The sequence below is a fragment of the Pneumocystis jirovecii genome, assembly GCF_001477535.1.
Source record: "Pneumocystis jirovecii RU7 chromosome Unknown supercont1.9, whole genome shotgun sequence".
Lineage (NCBI taxonomy): Eukaryota > Fungi > Ascomycota > Pneumocystomycetes > Pneumocystales > Pneumocystaceae > Pneumocystis > Pneumocystis jirovecii.
The window spans coordinates 315,294-335,825 of NW_017264783.1; the positions used below are offsets into that span (position 1 = coordinate 315,294).

General features: G+C 26.6%; 9 protein-coding genes across 9 annotated transcripts; 6 read left to right on the forward strand and 3 right to left on the reverse strand.

Moving 5' to 3' along the window:
* Nucleotides 1–152: 152 nt before the first annotated feature.
* On the forward strand, nt 153–929 carry T551_02208 (uncharacterized protein; the record flags this gene model as incomplete). The annotated part of the gene is made up of 4 exons (XM_018374471.1): nt 153–230; nt 277–391; nt 438–616; nt 663–929. 4 exons carry the CDS (start codon nt 153–155, stop codon nt 924–926), a joined length of 636 nt encoding a protein of 211 aa, XP_018229423.1. The 3' UTR covers nt 927–929.
* Nucleotides 930–1,207: 278 nt separating this feature from the next.
* T551_02209 (CCR4-NOT core subunit CDC36) lies at nt 1,208–3,162 on the forward strand (the record flags this gene model as incomplete). Its single annotated transcript, XM_018374472.1, has 8 exons — nt 1,208–1,325; nt 1,370–1,489; nt 1,533–2,120; nt 2,165–2,232; nt 2,277–2,560; nt 2,609–2,824; nt 2,870–3,011; nt 3,055–3,162. Exons 1-8 carry the CDS (start codon nt 1,313–1,315, stop codon nt 3,160–3,162), a joined length of 1,539 nt encoding a protein of 512 aa, XP_018229424.1. The 5' UTR covers nt 1,208–1,312.
* Nucleotides 3,163–3,312: 150 nt separating this feature from the next.
* T551_02210 (uncharacterized protein) lies at nt 3,313–5,354 on the forward strand (the record flags this gene model as incomplete). Its single annotated transcript, XM_018374473.1, has 5 exons — nt 3,313–3,525; nt 3,569–4,840; nt 4,884–4,960; nt 5,005–5,237; nt 5,281–5,354. The coding sequence occupies 5 exons, from the start codon at nt 3,313–3,315 to the stop codon at nt 5,352–5,354; spliced, it is 1,869 nt and encodes a 622-aa protein (XP_018229425.1).
* A 116-nt stretch (nt 5,355–5,470) lies between these two features.
* T551_02211 (uncharacterized protein) lies at nt 5,471–6,754 on the reverse strand (the record flags this gene model as incomplete). Its single annotated transcript, XM_018374474.1, has 6 exons — nt 5,471–5,802; nt 5,847–5,925; nt 5,971–6,353; nt 6,397–6,449; nt 6,496–6,664; nt 6,718–6,754. 6 exons carry the CDS (start codon nt 6,752–6,754, stop codon nt 5,471–5,473), a joined length of 1,053 nt encoding a protein of 350 aa, XP_018229426.1.
* Nucleotides 6,755–8,631: 1,877 nt separating this feature from the next.
* T551_02212 (uncharacterized protein) lies at nt 8,632–9,461 on the forward strand (the record flags this gene model as incomplete). Its single annotated transcript, XM_018374475.1, has 2 exons — nt 8,632–9,252; nt 9,297–9,461. 2 exons carry the CDS (start codon nt 8,632–8,634, stop codon nt 9,459–9,461), a joined length of 786 nt encoding a protein of 261 aa, XP_018229427.1.
* Nucleotides 9,462–10,448: 987 nt separating this feature from the next.
* Nucleotides 10,449–12,977, forward strand: T551_02213 (uncharacterized protein; the record flags this gene model as incomplete). The annotated part of the gene is made up of 9 exons (XM_018374476.1): nt 10,449–10,530; nt 10,572–10,739; nt 10,780–10,870; nt 10,908–11,262; nt 11,310–11,569; nt 11,609–11,682; nt 11,728–12,062; nt 12,105–12,199; nt 12,239–12,977. 9 exons carry the CDS (start codon nt 10,449–10,451, stop codon nt 12,975–12,977), a joined length of 2,199 nt encoding a protein of 732 aa, XP_018229428.1.
* A 449-nt stretch (nt 12,978–13,426) lies between these two features.
* On the reverse strand, nt 13,427–14,581 carry T551_02214 (uncharacterized protein; the record flags this gene model as incomplete). The annotated part of the gene is made up of 5 exons (XM_018374477.1): nt 13,427–13,670; nt 13,722–13,886; nt 13,927–14,125; nt 14,174–14,411; nt 14,456–14,581. The coding sequence occupies 5 exons, from the start codon at nt 14,579–14,581 to the stop codon at nt 13,427–13,429; spliced, it is 972 nt and encodes a 323-aa protein (XP_018229429.1).
* A 229-nt stretch (nt 14,582–14,810) lies between these two features.
* T551_02215 (uncharacterized protein) lies at nt 14,811–16,893 on the reverse strand (the record flags this gene model as incomplete). The annotated part of the gene is made up of 9 exons (XM_018374478.1): nt 14,811–15,086; nt 15,135–15,239; nt 15,283–15,412; nt 15,454–15,821; nt 15,870–16,135; nt 16,179–16,278; nt 16,325–16,401; nt 16,469–16,622; nt 16,696–16,893. The coding sequence occupies 9 exons, from the start codon at nt 16,891–16,893 to the stop codon at nt 14,811–14,813; spliced, it is 1,674 nt and encodes a 557-aa protein (XP_018229430.1).
* Nucleotides 16,894–18,467: 1,574 nt separating this feature from the next.
* Nucleotides 18,468–20,468, forward strand: T551_02216 (uncharacterized protein; the record flags this gene model as incomplete). Its single annotated transcript, XM_018374479.1, has 3 exons — nt 18,468–18,475; nt 19,217–20,095; nt 20,138–20,468. The coding sequence occupies 3 exons, from the start codon at nt 18,468–18,470 to the stop codon at nt 20,466–20,468; spliced, it is 1,218 nt and encodes a 405-aa protein (XP_018229431.1).
* Nucleotides 20,469–20,532: the final 64 nt, after the last annotated feature.

Below are 20,532 nucleotides of genomic sequence, written 5' to 3' on the forward strand. Positions count from 1 at the left end.
TTTTCACGATCGGTTTACGATATTAAAAATTGGATAAACATTATTGATATCTAGATGTTTTATTAGAGTTTGTATAAGCATTGTTTTGCTTAAATACTTTACATGTTATGAGGATTGTTATATATTTATTATATATATCTTTAGCTTTATTTATGACAGGATGTTGTTTACAAGAAAGAAGCTTAACTGGGACATGGACATCAAAGAGCAGGAGCGTGTTTACTGGGCCTGTATAAATAGTGTAATTTTTTTTTGATTTCCTTACAATGCTGATAGGGGTTTTATGATCCTGTTGAAGATAAAATGTTTCCTCCGAAGTTAACTGGTATTTCGTATAGTTTTACTGATGATGGGTATTTTGAAGAATCTCTTTACCGAGTTAGTAGTAACCGTAATTGGATGTTTTTTAATCCATTGGTACTTACATGTGTTTTTAGCTACTACTCCTGAATGTTCTATTTCCGTTTTGCAATGGCAACATGGAACGTTTCAAAAGCTTGACAATGGTTCACTTTTGTTGAATCCTTTTCCAAATGATGGCCGACAGATATTATCCAACCCGTGTTTAGGTATGACTTCTCGTTATACTCGGTTTAGTGTTAGAGAATTGATAATCGTAAGTGCTGTGTATTATTTGTTGGTTCTTTAAAAATGAAATATAGAAATTTGATATAGTGGTTGATCAGTATTATAAAGGATACAAACTTCAACTTTATCAATTTGATGGAACACCTGTACAGCCACTATATCTTGCTTATTTTCCTCCTCAGATGCTTCCCACTGTTGTGTTTAATTCTGTTTCTCAAAAAAATTACAAACGATCTTTTCAGAGTCATATTTTTTTTAGAATTCCTGATCCTGATTATGTCTGGTGGGTTGGTATTTTTATGATTTTGCTGGGTAGTGTTGGTTATTTTATGATTTAAAGATAGGTTTAAAGATTTTGTGCAGTTTTATGATTTTATAATATTTTTTATCTATTAATGGGGGCTTATAATGTATTATTGATTTAATATATATAATATGATTTGATGTATTTTTTATTAATTTTAAATTTTCTTGTTTTTCAACTTTAGTTGCTTTGATTTTATAAGTGTTTATTAGTTTTGAGTGTATTAGAAGAGTCTTTTGGATTTTCTACCATTTTTTATAAGTTTTCAATTGTTCTGTATGTATTTTTGATTTGTATTTTTTGTCTAAAATATATTTTAAAATCGAATCTTTCTGTTTTTGAACGTATTTAAAAGGTGGATTAAGAACGTCATTTTTTATATTCACTGGACTACACTTAGATAACATCAGTATTTTTAAAATGAATAGGCATGGTAAGATTGTCATGAAAGTATTAGAAATTTATTGGGTTTTGAAGGTATCAGTCAACAAATCCGACCGTCTTTGGGATATCCTTCAAACCCAAATATTTCAAGAAAGATAACATCTATTTCTGTGAACAATCAAAGTAGGATATCTAAAGGGAGGGTTTCTTCTGGTTAAATGTTTTGTTGTTTTTTTTTCTTATTAATATGTTTTAGGATCGTCATGGACTCTTAATCCAGCGGCTACGTTTCAAGTGCTGCCTTCTCAATCTTCGTCTCCTAAGTTTGTAGATGCGCCTCATCCATCTCGTTCTCCTACAGTTGTTTCTCAGCCTATATCTTCTGGAAATTTGGTAGGCCAGGTGTCTCCTTTAGATCCTTCGGATTTTCCAGCTCTGGGCTCATCTTCAAACGCTTCATTAGCACATACTCCTAATCAGTATTCTGAGTATGCGTTCTCTGCTGCTAGTGAACATCAGAAGCCCCAAGCATTGCTTGCTCGTCCTTTGTTAAAATTAAATACGAATGGTTTTTCTAATAATCAAGATGATTTTTCATCTATTACCTCTGGGATTGATATGATGAAATTGGGACAACAGTCTAATAGCTCTAGTATTGAGAATTCATATTCAGATGCATATTCTTCTACTTTATCTCCTGTAATAAAACAGCAAAATACAACTCAATCTGTGTTATCTCCTAACCGATCATCTCTTCTATCAATTATGACAGATAGCTCTGGACTACTACAAAAGACAAGGAAAAATGCTAGACAGAATACTGTTTCTTCAGATATGCTTAAAGGTTATATTGAGTCTTATTTTATGATTTTTTTAATATTTTTAAAGATAATTTTATTTCAATTTTAAAACCTGATGTTCAATCATATAATCTTGCTACTGAGCAAGAAAAAATGGTTTAAAGATATTCTTTCATCTAAAAACTGATTTTTTGTTATAGAATATACAAAAGGCGAATTTAGAGTTATCTTCTGATCCTCATTCTTCTGTTAATTCTGCCGCTAATGCATTACTTTCCTTATCGACTTCTGATATTCCACCAAACACCTCTACTATAGAGTCAAAAGGTTTATCTATTGAACAACCGTCTACATCGTTAACACCTGTTGAAAAATTTTCTTTAAAAGGTCTTTTAAATATTTTTAGAATGGAGAATCCTGATTTGAATACGTTGGCATTGGGAACTGATTTGACAACTTTAGGTTTAAATTTTAATCAACCTGAGTAAGGACTATGGAGAATCAGTTATCTTATATGCTCATTTATTTTTAGCGATCGGCTTTTATGCACGTCATTTTTGTCTCCTTGGATAGATTCTAATGCAACAAAAGTTTGGATTGAGCCAAAATTTTATCTCCCTGCATGTTATAATGTTCAACTTGCGCCTCCTGCTTTGTCTAAAATTCGTAATTTTTCAGATGAAACTCTTTTTTATATATTTTATAGTATGCCTAGAGATGCGATGCAAGAAGCTGCTGCTCAAGAACTGTAGGATTTTTGTTTTTTGTATTGTAAAAAGATTGATTATTATAGTACAAATAGGAATTGGAGATACCACAAAGAGTTAAAGTTATGGCTTACAAAAGAACCTGGTGTAGAACCTATTCAAAGAACATCTCAATATGAAAGAGGTCAATATATTTTTTTTGATTATATGTTATGGGAAAAGCTAAAGGTTTGTATTTTTATTTTTTTATATTCTTTTTTACATTATTTAGAAGGAATTCCTTTTAATTTATGATGCTTTGGAAGATCGGTTTACACCTTTTACCTCAAATATTAGCACTGAAATGGGACTTAATTCAAGAATGTTAAATGGTATTTAATGTATTAGATGTTGAATGTATTATATTATTGTATTATTATTATGTGAATTTTATCTATATAATCTATTTCATTATATTTTTCTAACCTGTATCGAAAGTTAGCTATGAATCTTTTTTTTATTTTTTGGTAATGCATTGTTAGATATAAATATGCAGAAGGACAATTTTATTAGTAGGAAAATTTGTAGAAAGTCTGGATTTTTAAAGCATTCTAAGAATGATTTTGAATTATTACAGCTTGAGTCAATTTTCCCCGATGCGGATCCATTATATTTAGCTGAATGTCTTGCTTATTATGAGGAAGATGCTGTTCAAAGATCAACGTTAAAAATTATATTTCATTGTTATGAGCAGTATCCTAAGGTTTTTATATTATTCTTATTTTTATTTGCTAAAAATATGTTAGAAAGATCCATGGATGTATACACGTGAAGATGAAAAGAAGAATGCGAAATTAGATATTCTAAATCAAATGTTTCCAAATATTGATACAGAGTTTCTTAGAAATGAAATAATTCGAAAGGATGACACATATTTCTTGAAATGTATTGAATCTTTATTAAATATAGATATTGAATCAAATGGCGCATCACGTTTAGTAATTGGGAAGATTGAGCCTTGGCAAAGATTCCGTTCGAATGAATATATTTCTTCTGTTAAGTCTCAGCTTATTTCTGAATTTCCTGATATACCTTCTTCTACCATTAAGGCTGTAATGGCAGAAAATAATAATGATTATTATAGGAGTAAAACTAGTTTATCTAGAATACAAAGTGAGAGTTTCTGGAAACCATTGAATTTTTTTGTAAAGAAAATATCTTCAAAAGGGAATCATGTTATTTGTGACGAATTAGCTCGAGAAATTTTTGATTTAGAAAAAAATCAAAGAGATGAGTTAATAAAAAAAGATTTTGAGTTTGCGGTACAGCTGAATTGGAAAGAAAATTTTGAGTTAGGGATTTTAATAGAATGTGGTTGTTGTTTTTCTGAGTATGCATGGGAGACATTAGCGTATTGTTCTGAAGGACATATTGTTTGTAGAAAATGTCTTGAAAGAACTGTTCAAGAAGGTATTTATGGTCAAGGAAATCTTAGAGAGAAATCTCAAATAAGATGTATTTCTTCACAGCCTGAAACATTATGTACTGGATTTTATTCTAAAGAAATTTTGGAGATTTCTTTGTCTGCTGATTTACTTAAAGCTTATGAAGATTCTATGGCACGTAAATCTATTCGTGATTCTTTTGATGGGAGTTTTATTGCATGTCCATTTTGTGGATATGTTGAATTTATTGAAGGTTGGAAAATTAAATCTTGTTGGAAAAAAATTATTTCGATATCTATAATGGGGTTGTTTATAATGTTGTTGATACTTTTTTCATCTTTTATAAGTATTTCTAGTTTTATAATTGGTACTTTGGTTTATTTGGGTGGGTTTTTTTATATTTTTAATAATTCATCGATATTTTTAAGGAAATGGATTGATAAAGTTGCATATCGTATATTATGTAAAAAAAGCGGTTGTTTATTCAAATGTAAAAATGTTGATTATTGTGGAAAATATAGTTGTTATCAATGTGAAAAAGAATGGTTGCCTTTACATAAATGTTTTGAGAAAGAATTGGATGGTCTTCGTCTTTATGTTGAAAAGGAAATGGCTAATGCTGTAAAAAGGACGGTAATACTTTATAAATTTTAATTGATAGTTCTGATATTTTAAGTGTCCTGATTGTAATTTAAGTTTTGTTAAATCAGATGGATGTAATAAGCTCGTTTGTCAATGTGGGTATGTAATATGGTAATTCTATGGATCTGATATTAGAATATTTTCTTATTTTTTAGTTATATTTGTAGGAAAAATATTAAGAAGGAGTCTTATGCGCATTTTTGTGATCATTTCCGTCCTGTTCCTGGAAAAAAATGTACTGAATGTACAAAGTGTGATTTGTATAAAGTCGATGACGATATTGCAGGTGTTGCTAAAAGGGCTACTAAAGAATATTTGTCGTTATGCGAAAAATCAGCAAATTGTTTGGATTTGAAATATGCTTCAAGACAATTGAAAGAAACTTCATGTATTTATTATAAGAATTATAATCTTTTTAGTAACTTTTTTAGTATTTGAGAGAATTTTCGATGTATTTGAAAGTATATTTGAGTTATTTTTAGAACATATATTAGTTAGTAATTAATTATATGGGAATTTTTATTGTTTTTTCTGCTAAAGTTATTGGTTTTTAATGAAAATAGTAATGAGTATTTTTAAAACAATTTGCTTTTAGTCAACATAAATAATACTGTTAGAGTTTTAATTATACTTATTATATTCATTTTCATTTGTATTTTTTGTTTTATTTTTAAATTCAATTTGATCATGATTATTTAATATATCATTTGAATTATTTGTTATATCATGAATTCCTTTGTCCTGATTATGATTAAAAATTTGGTATTTTTGGTGGAATTTTACAGTAATGATAAATGGTATTAAAGTATTAGAATTTATTGTAACACCGCTAACTTTTTGAATAGAAATGAAACGTACTTGAGTATTATTCCACGAATTATTAGTGTTTTCAAAAATAATATTTTTACGTAACAATAATATTCTATTCGGGCAATTCTGAGACCATACTGGGCCTTCAAATAGATTTAGTTATTAAAAATAAAAAAAGATAAATTACTTAAAGGTGATGATAAGATAGGACATTCTCTTCCATTTAGAATGTTTATTTTTATAACCATTTTAGATAAAACTAATATCTAAAATGACATTAATTATTTAATAGTTAAAAGCAAAATATTTACACTGGCATTATTTTTTGCAGCTATTCTATTGAATGATACTAGAAGGTTTGCCAGAATTTGTGATTTTTTTAATTGAGCTATATCATATGTTGTATTTCGAGATTGATTCTCGAAATTATCAGCTGGAAAAGCTGCAATAATGGGTGTAGCTATGTCGTCTATGACGATCAATTTTTTTTGTTGAGTCAAATCTCTTGATTCTGTATTATAACTATGTAAGAAGAGTGCTATAAGATTGCTAAGAGATGGTGCATGAAGAATAGTTAAATAGTTAAGTGGATCAATATCTTCATATGTATTATCAATAGATGTTGTTTTTTTAGTTTTTTTATTTAGCATCATGATTCTTTTTAAAGAATTCATTGGAAATGGTTGAAAGGTTTCTTAATTTAATAAGACTTAACTATATCAAAAAAAAGATTATACCTATCCATAGTATTTTTTCTCTTTTTTTAAGACAGTTGATAGTTGCTTGTAATCTATATGTATATTAAATGTTTAGAATATAAAAAAAGTAGATCAAACGCCATTGTTGTTTTTCCCGAACCAGGTGGGCCTGATATTTCTGTGATTTGTCCTGTTCTGAAACCATTTCCTCCAAAAATTTTATCCAATTCTGATATTGATGAACTAATAAATGATAAAGTGTTGTCTGATGTTAAAGCATCAAATGCAGATGTAGTTGGCAATCTATCTATGTAACGTCATGTTTCTGGTAAGCTGAACTATGAAAATAAAGTGACTTACGATATAAAGAAGAAAGATAAACATGAGGCGAAGACATTTGTATTTTTAAAATTGAACAAAAAATATATTAAATAAAATTTTAAAAAAATAATAGATAACTATTATGAAAGCATTGAAAATAATGTATAGTTTTATATATTTTTACAAGTTCTAAATAAATGCTGTTCAGAAAACCTGAGCAGTGGCTTTTGCTTATTGAAAATTATTATTGTTAAATACGTTATATAATTTTAGTTGTGTTCTTGATGATAGATATTCATTAATTTTTATATACAGAATGAAAAAAAATTAAAAACGGATTATTTTTTTTGTATTTATTTTTCATCTTTGTTTAAAGAGATATTCATTTCTATACATTTTTATTTTATTTTTGATAAGATCTTATAATGTTATAGATGTGAATGGCTTTTGAGGTGTATTTTATTTAACATCCGTATGTTTATAGACGTTTAAACTTAAACGGATAAATAGAAAAACATATATGAATTACTTCTAAACTCTTTTAGATATTTATAATCGATTTGGAAAATATTTTTAATATTTTTTTCAAATGATCTTCGGAGCGACTGTTTCTGTTGTTAATATAGACCGATATTTGTAAGTGTTAGGGGCTGTGGAAAAAGAGCGGTTTTTTAAAGTATCCTTTGTTTACAAAAAATAGCTTATTGGGTTAAATGTCGTTTGGTCTGATCTTTATACTAAGTAAGGGATGGCATGTAAATTGCTGGTAGAAACGCTTATTTTATCTTTTTCTTTCTCCGCAGTGAATAGGCGTTTTCTTTCTTGGTGTTTTACTTGATAAAATTTTTGTTATTTACACGTTTAGATTGTTTATTGTATAAAGATATAAAATTAGTTAGCTTTTCCTTCGTTTTGTCCTGTTCTGTTTATATTTAAAATGCGGTTCCCGCTGGCAGATATTATCGCTAGACTGTATTAGGTTGAGTCGTTAACGATTTTAAGATATAGGCACTTTGTACTAATTAAGGTTGTTACCAGATGCTGTATAGAACTTTAGCTAGGATGGCTATATATCTAACGTGGCATGGAGTATGTAGAAATTATTTATATTTAAAAAGTGTATTAGGGTCTTGCCTGCTTTGTGTTTCTGTACTTTTTTTTGACGAAAACACTATTATCAGGCTTGGTTTAATACACGGGAAGTTTGAGTTTTGCTCTACAAGTATGGGTAGGACAGTATTTTGGCTTTAGTGGATATATCTTGAGCATTTTTTCCTTTTATATTGATTGTGGTTGATATATATAATATTTAACATTCAGTATTTGTTATTGGTACATTTGTTGTACATCTATAGATTTGTCTAGAGAGGCTATTCTCTTGAATTATATGTATTTTTGACCTTTGGTGATTAATTTCTACATTTAACTGGTTATTTTACACGTGAACGGTAATTTTTATATTTTTTAACGGCGGATTAATTTTTTTAGTGTTAATTACTTTTGATTTATTGAATTCGGTGTTACTGCCGATATATTGCGTCTCATTTTCATTACGTTGAGTCGATCCTTTAATTTTCTTTGTAATTATCGTTTTATTTTCCGAGTTCTTCGATATTTATATGGTTTTGGTGCTGATTCGCCTCAGTTCTTGGACCTAGATTGATTGAGTATCTGTATAAACAGTTTTGCAAATATTAATTAGTTTATTTGCGCCTATTTTGCTTTATCTCTAGTGCTCCATTGGCGGTCTTGATATATTAGCTCATTTGAATACTAAACCATTTATTCGAAGGAAAAACCGTAGAGTATTGTGTTATTATTTGTAACGGTTTTTCAATTATATCAACTAGTGTATTTTTGGCATTGGTTTGGAATAATTGGGTATTTTTATCTAGGAGTTGCGGTAAATTAGATTTTTAAGTTTGGTGCGCGTATATTTTCTGGTTTAAGAACATGGCAATTAAGGATTTACATACAAAAAGTACTACAAAATCTTCTGGAAAAGAAAATGCTTCCAAGGCACATCGTCCTTATGAATGTCCTTTTTGTCCGAAGGCGTTTTACCGTTTGGAACATCAGACTCGCCATATTCGAACACATACTGGAGAGAAGCCTCATGCATGTACGTTCCCTGGCTGTGCAAAGAGATTTAGTAGATCGGATGAGTTGACTCGGCATGCAAGGATTCATGCTAATTTGCATGCTAAGCGGGAACATATGCAATTTATGCATACTAATCCTGCTGCATATGGTGTTCGGAGGCCTATTGTTTCTCCTGTTCAGGGGTATCAGCAATATGCTTTTCCAGGATTACCTTATGCTAATGTTATGTCGCCTGCACATATTCCAGCGTGCTCCGGTGGATGTGTTTATGGGTCCAGTGCTCCTCAGAAAGCACCTGTAATGCATTCACAGCTGATGCCTGTACCACTTGATGATATGCATGTTTTGGCTGCTGCTGCTTTTCAGCAGCTTGAAAAAAGAAACTCATCTGAGATCCATGCTTCGAACGAAAGTGTTTCCTCTCATTCTTGTTTACAGCGTAATTGTTTAGATGAGCAGCAAAATGGATCAGTATGTTCTCGAACTATAGGTAACGAGTTTTAATCGTATTACAGTCTCTTTTATATGATGATTTCTTGAAACACCGCTTTTCGGAGCGATTGAGACTAAATTCATCATGTTCAGCTGCTTCTCCATTATATTATTATAAATCATGTTTTCCAGCTCTAGATTATTCTTTTGATAACACCAATGCATTCACCAGACTTTTATTTGGATGAAGTTGGAGTGATTTATGGTGTTTATTTTCCACTGAATCATTTTTTCTCAAGTCAGTGTAGCCTGTTTTAGTACATCTTGAGAGATTTTTATATTTTCGGGTTCTATCCTTTACTTAAGCGTAGTTATTCTCGTGGGTTAAAAATGTGTTTTAGTCATTTGATGTGTTGGGGAGATGGAGTAGTTAATTGGGGGCTACTCGATTTTATATTATTACTCAAATACACAAATGCTGATTTATACGCATTCTAGAATAAAAGGCATCTATTTAATGCACAGTTTTTCGTTTGAGTAGCATTTAGATCAAAATATTATGGGGGTCTTGGTGTGAATTCTTTGTACTTATTGTTAAAATAACTGTTCTATGTTTTATACGAGTTTTGTATAATTTGATGGTATTGTGTTTTCTATTTGGAAGATATTTATTTATTATTGTTTTGGATTTAATGCTTTATTGAGTATTATATTTTTTATATATTGAATTAAACATATATTTACTAATTTTATTTAAAAAATCATTTTAAAAGATTAAATAATTTTTAAGAATTTTGCCCTTTAGAAGACTAGTAAATAGGTTTTGCTTTAAATGGTAATTCAAGGTGTTTGGGTAATAGATAGTCTTTCATATAAATGGTTTATATTATAAAATAAAAAATGTTTTTAGATTTTTATATTTTGATTTATAAAATAACGATTTGAAAAATCTAGTTTTATACTTTTTTAGAAAAAGGAATATTTAAAATATGGTTAGAATGCATTTTTATTATAAACGTGTATTTTATATATTATTTTTTTAGATTTGGTTTTTGTAAATTTTTGATTTAATATTTGTTATTTTATATTACTTTAAAAAATTGTTTAATTGGAATAAAAGATTTATATTAATTATTTATATATGTGTCTATTTGTATATATATTTATTTAATTTAAAGTTATTAAAATATTTTTTATGTAATTTAAGTCTACGATTATCTTTACGTATTATTTGAATGCCAAGATTAAATAAAGAAAAAAATCTGAAAAATAGAAATAGTTCTTTAGGTAGTAGAAAGGGTTCTTTAAAGAAAAAAAGTATTTATAGATTTTTTATTTTTTTTTTATATTTTTTTTAGATAAAAATAAAAAAGATATTTATGATCAGACTAGTAAATATTTTCTTAAAGATTTTTCTAAAGAGAATATATCTTTAGGCGATAAAAGTGTAGTTAATTCTTTAGATTTTCATCTTCAGGATCCCGATGAAAGCTCAGTAGATTGGGAGGATATGGAAATTGATCAAGGTGAACTATATTGTTTGATAATAATTTCTTATTTCTTCAGATTTATTAATGAAAAATGAAATTTTTGTGAAAAATTGTGATGAAGATCTTAATATTATTTTAAATGCCTCAAAATATCCAAAATTTCAAAAGTATTTTCTGTATTTTGATATTTTATATATTCTCAAGAGTCTATAGAAAAACTTTGAATGCATGTTATTTACAACGGAGCGTTAGAATTCAAATGCATTTACTTCATTTAGCATGTTTGATTTCTCATGGATTTCTAAGGAATAAATGGATTAATGATATAGAAACACAAAATATTTTACGGAATAAATTTAAGGATGAATGTCCTTTGCTTTTCATGCAGATTGAAGAATATAAGCAGGGATTTTCTAGCCAACAATTAGGATCTGATGATTTGGGAAAAATATTATTATCTATTTTACAGTGGTTTAAACGGAAATTTGAAATAATTGCTTTGGGAATAGGAAGAGGCTCTTGTCATTTTAAAGAATATGGGTTTAGTTTAGAAAATTGCGTATTTTCTGAATATATATTTTTTATTATAACTTATGATTTAATTAGACACATTTATTTGAAATTATTAATTCAATCTTTGAATTTCGTAAAATTGCGTTGTTTTTAAAAGGTAGCAGGGATTCTGGTGTTCAAATACTTACATCTCTGCTGAGGGCTTTGGGTTTTAATGCTAGACTTATTTTCTCATTACAACCTTTAGGTTTAAATTTTAACTCAAAATATCAAATTTATGAGGAAGAATGTTATAAATCAATGGCTTGTGCTCTGAATAATGGATCAGGGAATTTCAAAAAAGTGCATATTATGTATGAATTTGTTTACTTAATATATGCTTAATTTTTTAGAAGTTCTAAGAATGAATTGGATAATATTTCAACTAAGTTTAAAGAGGATTTATCTCTTAATAAAGCTAAATTAAGTAAAGTTTAGATTAAGGGAATATTTTTTTTAATATTTGAAATAGTATCTGAGTTTAGTTTTCCTTATCCTGTCTTTTGGACTGAAGTTTATGATATTAATACAACTACATGGTATTCTGTTGAGTGCATGGTTTTAAATTGTGTTGTTGCATTTTCAGATAGAAGTGCTTTCATACCTAAAGGAAAAATGCTTATTGAAACTAAAATGAATGCAAGTTATATTGTGGCTTTTGAAGTTGATGGATATGCGAAAGATGTTACGCTTAAATATGCAAATAATATTTTAAAACTTAATAGAATAAAACTTCCCGTTTCTCAAAAGGATAAATATGTTTCATTTGAAAAACTTCTTAATATATTTAAAAGACCATTCTCATCAGTAATGAATATTTTTCATCAATAATTTATAATATTTTTATAGGATATAGATTTTAAAGAAAATAGTGATTTGCAGTCAAAAATATTATGTAAAAAAATAGATAGTATTACTATAAATGAATATAGGACTCATCCAGAGTAAACTACTGTTTTATTGTGTTTATATTAACTTTTTAGTTATATTCTTGAGCGTCATCTTAAAAGGGAAGAAATTATTCGTCCTGGAGCATTTCCAATATATGTATTTATGCATGGTAAAGGGGATAAGTTAAAGGAAGAAAAAGTTTTCAATAGATCTGATATTTTATTGTGCAAATCTGTTGAATATTATTATCGAAAAGGTAGACAGATAAAATCGGGCGAATTACCTCTTAAGATTGTCAAACCAAGGAGTGTTACTCTAAGGCGAAGACGAGAAAATGAATTTATTGCTTCTGAAACTAATGAAGTTGCTATTCAACCATTGTACGCAGAATTTCAAACAGAATTATATATTCCTCCTCCTGTGGTTAATGGGGTTGTTCCAAAGAATAAATATGGGAATACAGACTTGTTTACTGATTCTATGATACCTGAAGGTGCTACACATTTGCCCTATACTGGAATTGGAAAAATTGCAAAGAGACTAGGGTTTGATTATTCTGATGCTGTTACTGGATTTGAATTTAAAAGTCAACGTGCAATTCCTATTATAACAGGTATTTTGGTCGCTACTGAAAATGCTGATGCGTGTTTCGAGGCATGGATATTTGATAAACAAAAAAAGAATGAAAAGGAATTAAAAAAACGTGAAAAAGAAGTGCTTGGTAGATGGAGGAAATTTCTTTTAGGTTTAAAAATACGCGATCGTATTGAAAATTTGTATGGTAATGGTTATGATACTCATTTTGAAATTATATCTACAAAAAATGATTAATTTTTTTTAAAATTATGGAAATTAAATATGATAATTTAGAAAAAAAGTTTCAATGATATAACCCACTTGTTTTTTATTTTTTTTATTTATTGTTTATAGATGAAAGAGTTGTTTATTTATGAATTTTATTATTTTCAAATAGAATCTTAATCAGTTAAAGCATTTGAGATTTTAATATTTTAAAATATAGTTTTAAAAATTCTTTTAAAAATTTGGAATGTATTGTTAATATATTTTGATATTTTGAATAAATATTATTGAGCATCTTTAAAAAAATAGAATCCAAATAAAAATAATTATGTTCTTGATTTTTATAATTAATTTTTAAATATATAAATTGTTATAGAATATTAGGATTTCCTAAATTATAAAGAAAATAGTGCTTAAAATTATGTATTTATATTTAAGGCAAATATTTTCTATAGTAGTTTATATTGAAATATATGAATTCAATTATACCAATCTAGTAACAGTAATATAGATGATGATATAAGAAGGAACCATGTAATAAATCGTGATGATGTTTTATTTATTTTTTTAGTATGTATTAATTGAGTGCTTCCGCTCTTTATTAACTCTGATGTATATAACACTTCTTCATGCAACTTATTAGTTATATATGACTGTTCTTCTATATGAGATGCTAATTCTGTTTGTATTTTTGAAATTTCGGATAAAGATTTCTGCACTGATCTAGGATTTATTAAAAAATAAAAGTATTTTTAAACTTTAAAACATGTATACCTTACTTGATCAAGAGTTGATTGAAAATATTCATATATTTCGTTATTTTCTGTATCAAGGACTTGAATTTGTTCTTTTGATAAGTTTGTATTTAAATTAAATATTAAAGCATCTTGACTTTGTTTATTTGCTTGAATAGAAAGTATATTTGCAGAGTTTATAATTCTTTTATACATTAGAAATTTTAATTATAATTTAAAATTACCTTTTATTCTTTTCAATTTGGTGTTGTAGTTTAATTCGCTGTTGTTGTTCGTGTATAAGAGATACGTCTTTTAATTTCTTGTTAAGAAACCATGTTATGCAATTTCTATGTTCTGAAATTAATTCTTCTTTAATTTTTTTTGAAGAATCTTGAAAAAATAATGTAAAAATTATTGTTTTTTTACGCTGTGCTTTTTTATCTATTTAAATAAAGTTATGTTTTAAATTTAATATATAAATATTATTACTTTTTTCGAGATTTTCAAGTTTTAGTATTCTTTCTCTACTTTGTTTGATAATTATTCTTGATTTTGTATCGATTTCTTCTCTTTGTTTATCTGATAATGTTTTTAAACCTCTGCATGAAAGAACAGAAGTATTTTGTTTGTTAAATGATTGAAAATCTATAGACTCTCTAGATTCGATATTAAGGTATGCATGTCGTATGTCTGTTAAGAACTTTTTTAGTTCTTTGATATGTTTAAACTATATATTTATTATATTTATATTTTTAAAAATTATATTTTTACAATTTGATATGCTTCTTTAATAAATAGATCTTCTCTGTTTTTTTTTTGTATATTCTTTTTTGTTTCTGGGATGCTAATGTTATGTTTGTTTGAATATTCGAAAAATATTTTTGTTAAATCTGACATTTAGAAAAATATTATATTTTAAAACGCTGTAGATTGAATATAAAAATTATAAATTATTTTTTAAATATATGATAATAATTTATACTTAATATTAAATTAATTGAAAAAGGTTCGGATAAATAATTAAAAATAAAATTATAAATAAACCTAAAATAACTAAAATTATTTTACAGAAAGAATGATATTATAAACTATAATTATTTTAAAAAACTATAAAAAACATTGAAAGTTAGTTGTCAACTTCTATATCTTTTTCAGTCTGTGAAGCTTGATTAGTTGCATTTTCCTGAGGCGTATTCACAGTATCCTCTTCTAATTTATTTTCTAAATTAGAACTTTCTTTTAATATACTAGACATGTCTTGTTTTTGAGAATTATCATCTGATTGTTGAGGCGATTGATTAACAGTATGACTAAAAACTTCGTTATTATCATCTATGGTGAAATTTTGAGGGTTTTGTAGTTCAGCTGGGAGTTTTAATCCTTGGTGGTGCGGAAGTGTTCCCTGAGCATATATATTAGTTAGAACAAATTAATTATTTTTAGATAATACCAGTTGTAATTGATTTTCTGAAAATGAAATAGATGATGCTGTATTAATTGGTGAATTTCTACCTATAGACTCATGTAGCTGTTGAGACAATTTTGAGTTGTATGTCTTTATTTGATTAGATAATGTAAAAAAGTAGTTAAATTATTACAAATTTTCCATTATAATCTGTATTTAAGAAGTAATTTGATCCATCTTTTTGAAGTTTCCCTTTCTTTACTGCTTTTTGTAAAGCTTGAGAAGCAGATGCTCTAAATCTTGGATTTAGGGTTGGATAATTGCTAAAATATAAATGACTAATTAATAATAATTATTAATTTACCTTTCCATCCATTCATATATAATTCTAGGAGGAACACCTCTAGAGTCGTGAATTGCTGTTAATGCTTCTACGATCATATTTTCATAACTTGGAAGATCTTTAAGATTATCTGCATCAGCATTTGAATCGACTGCATCGCTTAATTCTGAATCCTCGTCTAATACTGATTCTGGATCAAAATTCTCCCCATTTAGTTGTTCTGTAATCGAATTCTCATTCATAATTGCTTCTTCTTTAGCACGTCGAATCTCCATTAAAATTTCGTGAGTATTAGGTGCATAAAATGGTATATTTGGGCACATTTTTTCACAAAAAAATAGAAGTTCGACCAGATGAGATAAAGGAAGAGATGCAAGGTACGTTTTTTTCTAAATGGAAAGTTAAAAATATAATTTATATTTATTTAGAAAGAAAACCTCTTCTTCTGTTAGATTAGCACCAGTTGCACCAGTTAATAATGTTCTTTTGGTGCGTTTTTTGTTGCAGCTATAACATAGCCATTCTGAATCAGATAGACTAATAACGAGGTCGTCTATAATTGGCACATGACATAATTGATGGTATGGGAAATTACATCCATCACAAAACACAATTCTATTAGAACATGGACTATGACCACGTTGACATATAATACAGAAGTGTGAATCTTGAGCTGATCTTCTACCAGGCCCACGTCTTTTACCTAAACATTTTAAGTACTCAATGAAATAAAGCAGTAAAACTACTAGGGGTTTTTGTTGCTGGATTAAATTGAGTAGGACGGTGTATTTTTCTCCCTGATTTTGTTTTAGTTCCCTCCATATTATAATCTTCGTCTTCATCTTCCTATTTATTATATTAAATAATGTGTATACAAAATAATTAACTATACAGTATCATGTTTTCGATTTCGAGGTGTATTTTTTAATCCCTGAGATAATTTGTTTTTAGAATATTTTTGTCTTCGTGCTATAAACAGTATAAGTTACAGCTTTTAAGTGATTTTTCTATAATTAGACTATTGAAAATGTTATACCTTTATGTTTTGTTACTCCGGATACATTAATTGGTGTAGGTGCTATTTCTTCATCGCATTTCAGTTCTATATTTAATTCCTTGGTGTTCAGCTCTATTTCTGGATGTGTTTCTGTCTTTTGTTGATTTTGTATGAATTCATTATCCGTTTGAGACTGTTTCAAATTATTTAATTAGTATGTAAAAATTTAAAAAATATAACTTGTTTTCTTTGGACTCAACACTTACCCAAAATGTTTGAATTTGGATATCTTCTTTTTGCATTTTCTTTTCTTGCTGATACATAGATAATGGGTCTTGTTTAAATGGCTGCTTCGCTTCTGAGTTATATTTTGTATTTTTTACATTTGATTCTTGATTTTTATATTGTTCTGTAATATATTCACTTGATATTTGTTGATTTTCTTTATAATATTGATTAGACATTTTATTAAAATACTATTTATAGGATTATTTATTTTATTTAATAAAATGTCACTACGTTTATTTAAAGAATCTTAAGTATATAGAGTGTATTTTTTTTTTATTCGAACACATCACAATACAATTCGGTTTTTATGTTTTTTAATGATTGAGTTTATAGAGTTTTTATCTATTTAAGTGTTTTTAAATATACATGATTAGTTATTTATATTCATATGAATAAATATTATTTGAATTTAATGATTTTAAAACTTCTATAATATATCTTTATAAGTTAGTAAATAAAAAGTGTTAAATGAATAATTGTTGGATATTTTTAAATAAATATTATGTTTTTAATTTTTAAGAATAGATGTATTCTATATTATTATCTTAAATGTTTTTGTAGTTATATTAATTTTCAAAATATTAATTGAATAATTTTTGTTTTATAATATTAGAATTTTTGATAAAAATTATGAATAATGAATATATTAAAAAAAGATTAAGAGCGGTTTTTTTATTTACTTTATGAAGAAAGATTGCTAAGACAGCTCAGTAAAAATATTTGTATTGAAATTATTTTTAGAAGATAATTTTGAAAAAAATGATAGTCAATAAGTAAAATAAAATTAAAATAAGGAAATATGTAGTTTAATATTTCTTTCTTTAGATTAATTCTTTAGAATGTATATTTTTTATATTTGATATATTTTAGTCTGGTCATTTGTTTATGTAATAATTATAAATATAGAATAAAGAGACTATGAGAAAAGAATACAATTAGATCTTATAGAGTAAAAGCTACATGGGTTATTTACAACTTATATTTAGTTTATATTTAAAGTTATTTCTCATTAAATATTGAATATAATATTATATTATTTTTGTTAAAAATTTATGTTATTATAAAAGACGATATAATTTTGTTTTTTAAAAATTTTTAAAAAATATATTATAGAAATATTTTCTTTTTAATAATCTAGGTTTTTTATATTTATATGAATAACTAAAAAAGGCTAATATTTTTATATATTTTGAAGTATAGTAAACATTATAAGTTGAATTTTTAATTTTTGAAGGAATTAGATGTTCTTCTATCTTTAAATTGTTTCATTTTTTCTGCATTATAGCCATAAAATTCTTAAATATGTTTTAGTGTTTTTTTATTCTTATATAGTTTTTTATTTTTTGTTTTAGTTTTTTATGCATTTTACTGAAAATAATTTTGGGTTATAATGTTATTTTTTTTTAATAGATTTTTTTATCTATATAAACATGATATTATTTTCTTGAATTTAAGATTATTAAGATTATTATTTATTTAGTATTTATTTTTTTAAAGGAAATAATTCATAAAGTTATAAATTTATTGATTTTGGATTGAATAGTAATATTTAATATTTACTGTTTTAATTTTTTTGTTTCAATATAAAAAATAAGGTATTTTATTCATACTTTCCATTCTCATTAATTTCAAATAAGCAAAGGATTTTTTATTAAAATTTACAAAACTTTTTATTCTGGAGTTTTGTTATTTTAATTATTTCTAAAGACTGAGTTTGTAGTTTAAAATAAGTTTATTTTATATTAAATTGATGTTTAGGTATGTATTTTAAATAATATTCTATATATATATTAAAACAAATATAATGAAAATATTTGGTATTTTTATAATTTTGTTTTTTTGATGTCAAATTGTTTGGTTTGACGTTGATTAAATATTAAGGTATTTTTAAATATATCTGTACACTTAAAATATAACATAATTTCTGCCATATTTTTATGTTTTATACTTTAATATTATTATAAAGTTTTTTTACTTTTTTTAAACAAAGATTTGGGTTTTAGATATAACCTATTTTTTGTATAAATTTTTGTTAAATTTAATTTTTTTAAATTTTTAAAATAATGATTATTAATTTCATTTTTTATACCTATAAAAAATAGGTATATTTTATTTAGAAGTTAAAGATTAATAAAATATATATTGATGTTTAAAATATTTTTGATATTTTTGTTTTTTAAATAAGTTGATATCTAAAAAAATATTTATCTTTTTTTGAAATTACAAAAATTTTATTTTTTTATATATTTATAATTTAAAATATAAAGTTAATGTGTTAAAAGATGAAATAAAGCTTGAATTTTATAAATTTTGAAATAAGTTTTCGAAAATAAAGAATCGAGATTTTTAAAAACAGTAAATATTTTATAAAAATTTAGTTTAAAAAAAAAAAATATAAGAATTTGTTTGATATTTTCAGTTTTAGGGAACTACTTTTATATAAAAGTTTATTGAGTATTATATGTGCTTTTTAAAATAATTTACTAAAAATGTTATTAGATTTATGAGTGTTATACATAATGATTTATGTTCTCCAGGTGGTTCAGAATATGGCGATGGTGATCATTATGATGAAACATCTGCTATATCTGCTCGTAGAGGTAGAAAAAGAGCTATTAAGCATATGAGTTTGGGTTTTTCTGATGATGATTATGTTACTTCAATAAAAAGTAATAAGAATGTTAATCGTAGAGGTAGACCTCCAAAACCAAAGGGTCTTTCATTGCATATTTCAGAAGCACCAAAAGATGTATTATGGAGTGAAAAAGAAATTGTTAATGATGAAGTTGTATTAGATGAAATTGATCCCTCTGGGGAAAAAAAAGTTGATCAATTTGGTATTTTGGCAGGCGAAAGGGAATATCGATGCAGGACATTTACTCTTTTTGGGCGTGGTAGCCGTTTGTATATGCTTTCGACTGAGCCAGCTCATGCTATGGGGTACCGTGATCCATATCTTTTTTTTTTAAAGCATACATCCTTATATAATGTTATAATTAATGAGGATGAGAAGTCGGATTTAATAGAAAGGGGCATTATTCCTGAGTCATATAAAGGGCGTGCTGTTGGTGTAGTTACTGCAAGATCTATTTTCCGTGAATTTGGTGCCCGTATTATAATTAGAGGAAAATGGGTTGTAGATGATTATTGGGAAGCTTCTAGCATTTCTAAAGGCTATAAATGTTCTGATTTTGCGAATCCTGATGATAAAGCATTGTTTGAAGGTCTAGAATATGATAAAAATCAACATGTAGCTTGGCTTGGTGCAAGCTCAATTTATCAATATCATCCGGAGTTTGAATCAGAGATATATAGAAAGAAAAAAAAGGTTGTTATTACTGATGAAAATTGGATGTTAGAGCATGCTCGATCTGCTAGGTTGTTTATTTTTTTTTTTAATGGTTTTTAATTATGTTTTAGTCGATATAATAGTTTTTTAACAATTCAAAGAAGAGAAAAATGGGCATTTGGTGTTTATGAGCCTCATACAAATACTCATCTTCGATTTGCTACTTCTCAACCTACTTCAGTAAAATGGCAAAGTAAAATAGGAAATGAAGTTAGCTCTGATTCAAAAGTAGTTTTTGAAACTCTTATGGAAATAAAACCAGTTTCTGGTTCATGCGTACATTTAAGTGATATTCCAAAAGATGTATACAGGGTTTGTTCCTCTGAAATACTACGAGCAATTAAAGAAAGACAAAAAGAGGAAGAAAATTATGAACATTGGAAAATTGGTGAATGTGTTTAAAAACTTGAGTTATTATTAGGATTATAAATTTCAGTATTCGGGTTATAATGTCTTTATTGTTTAT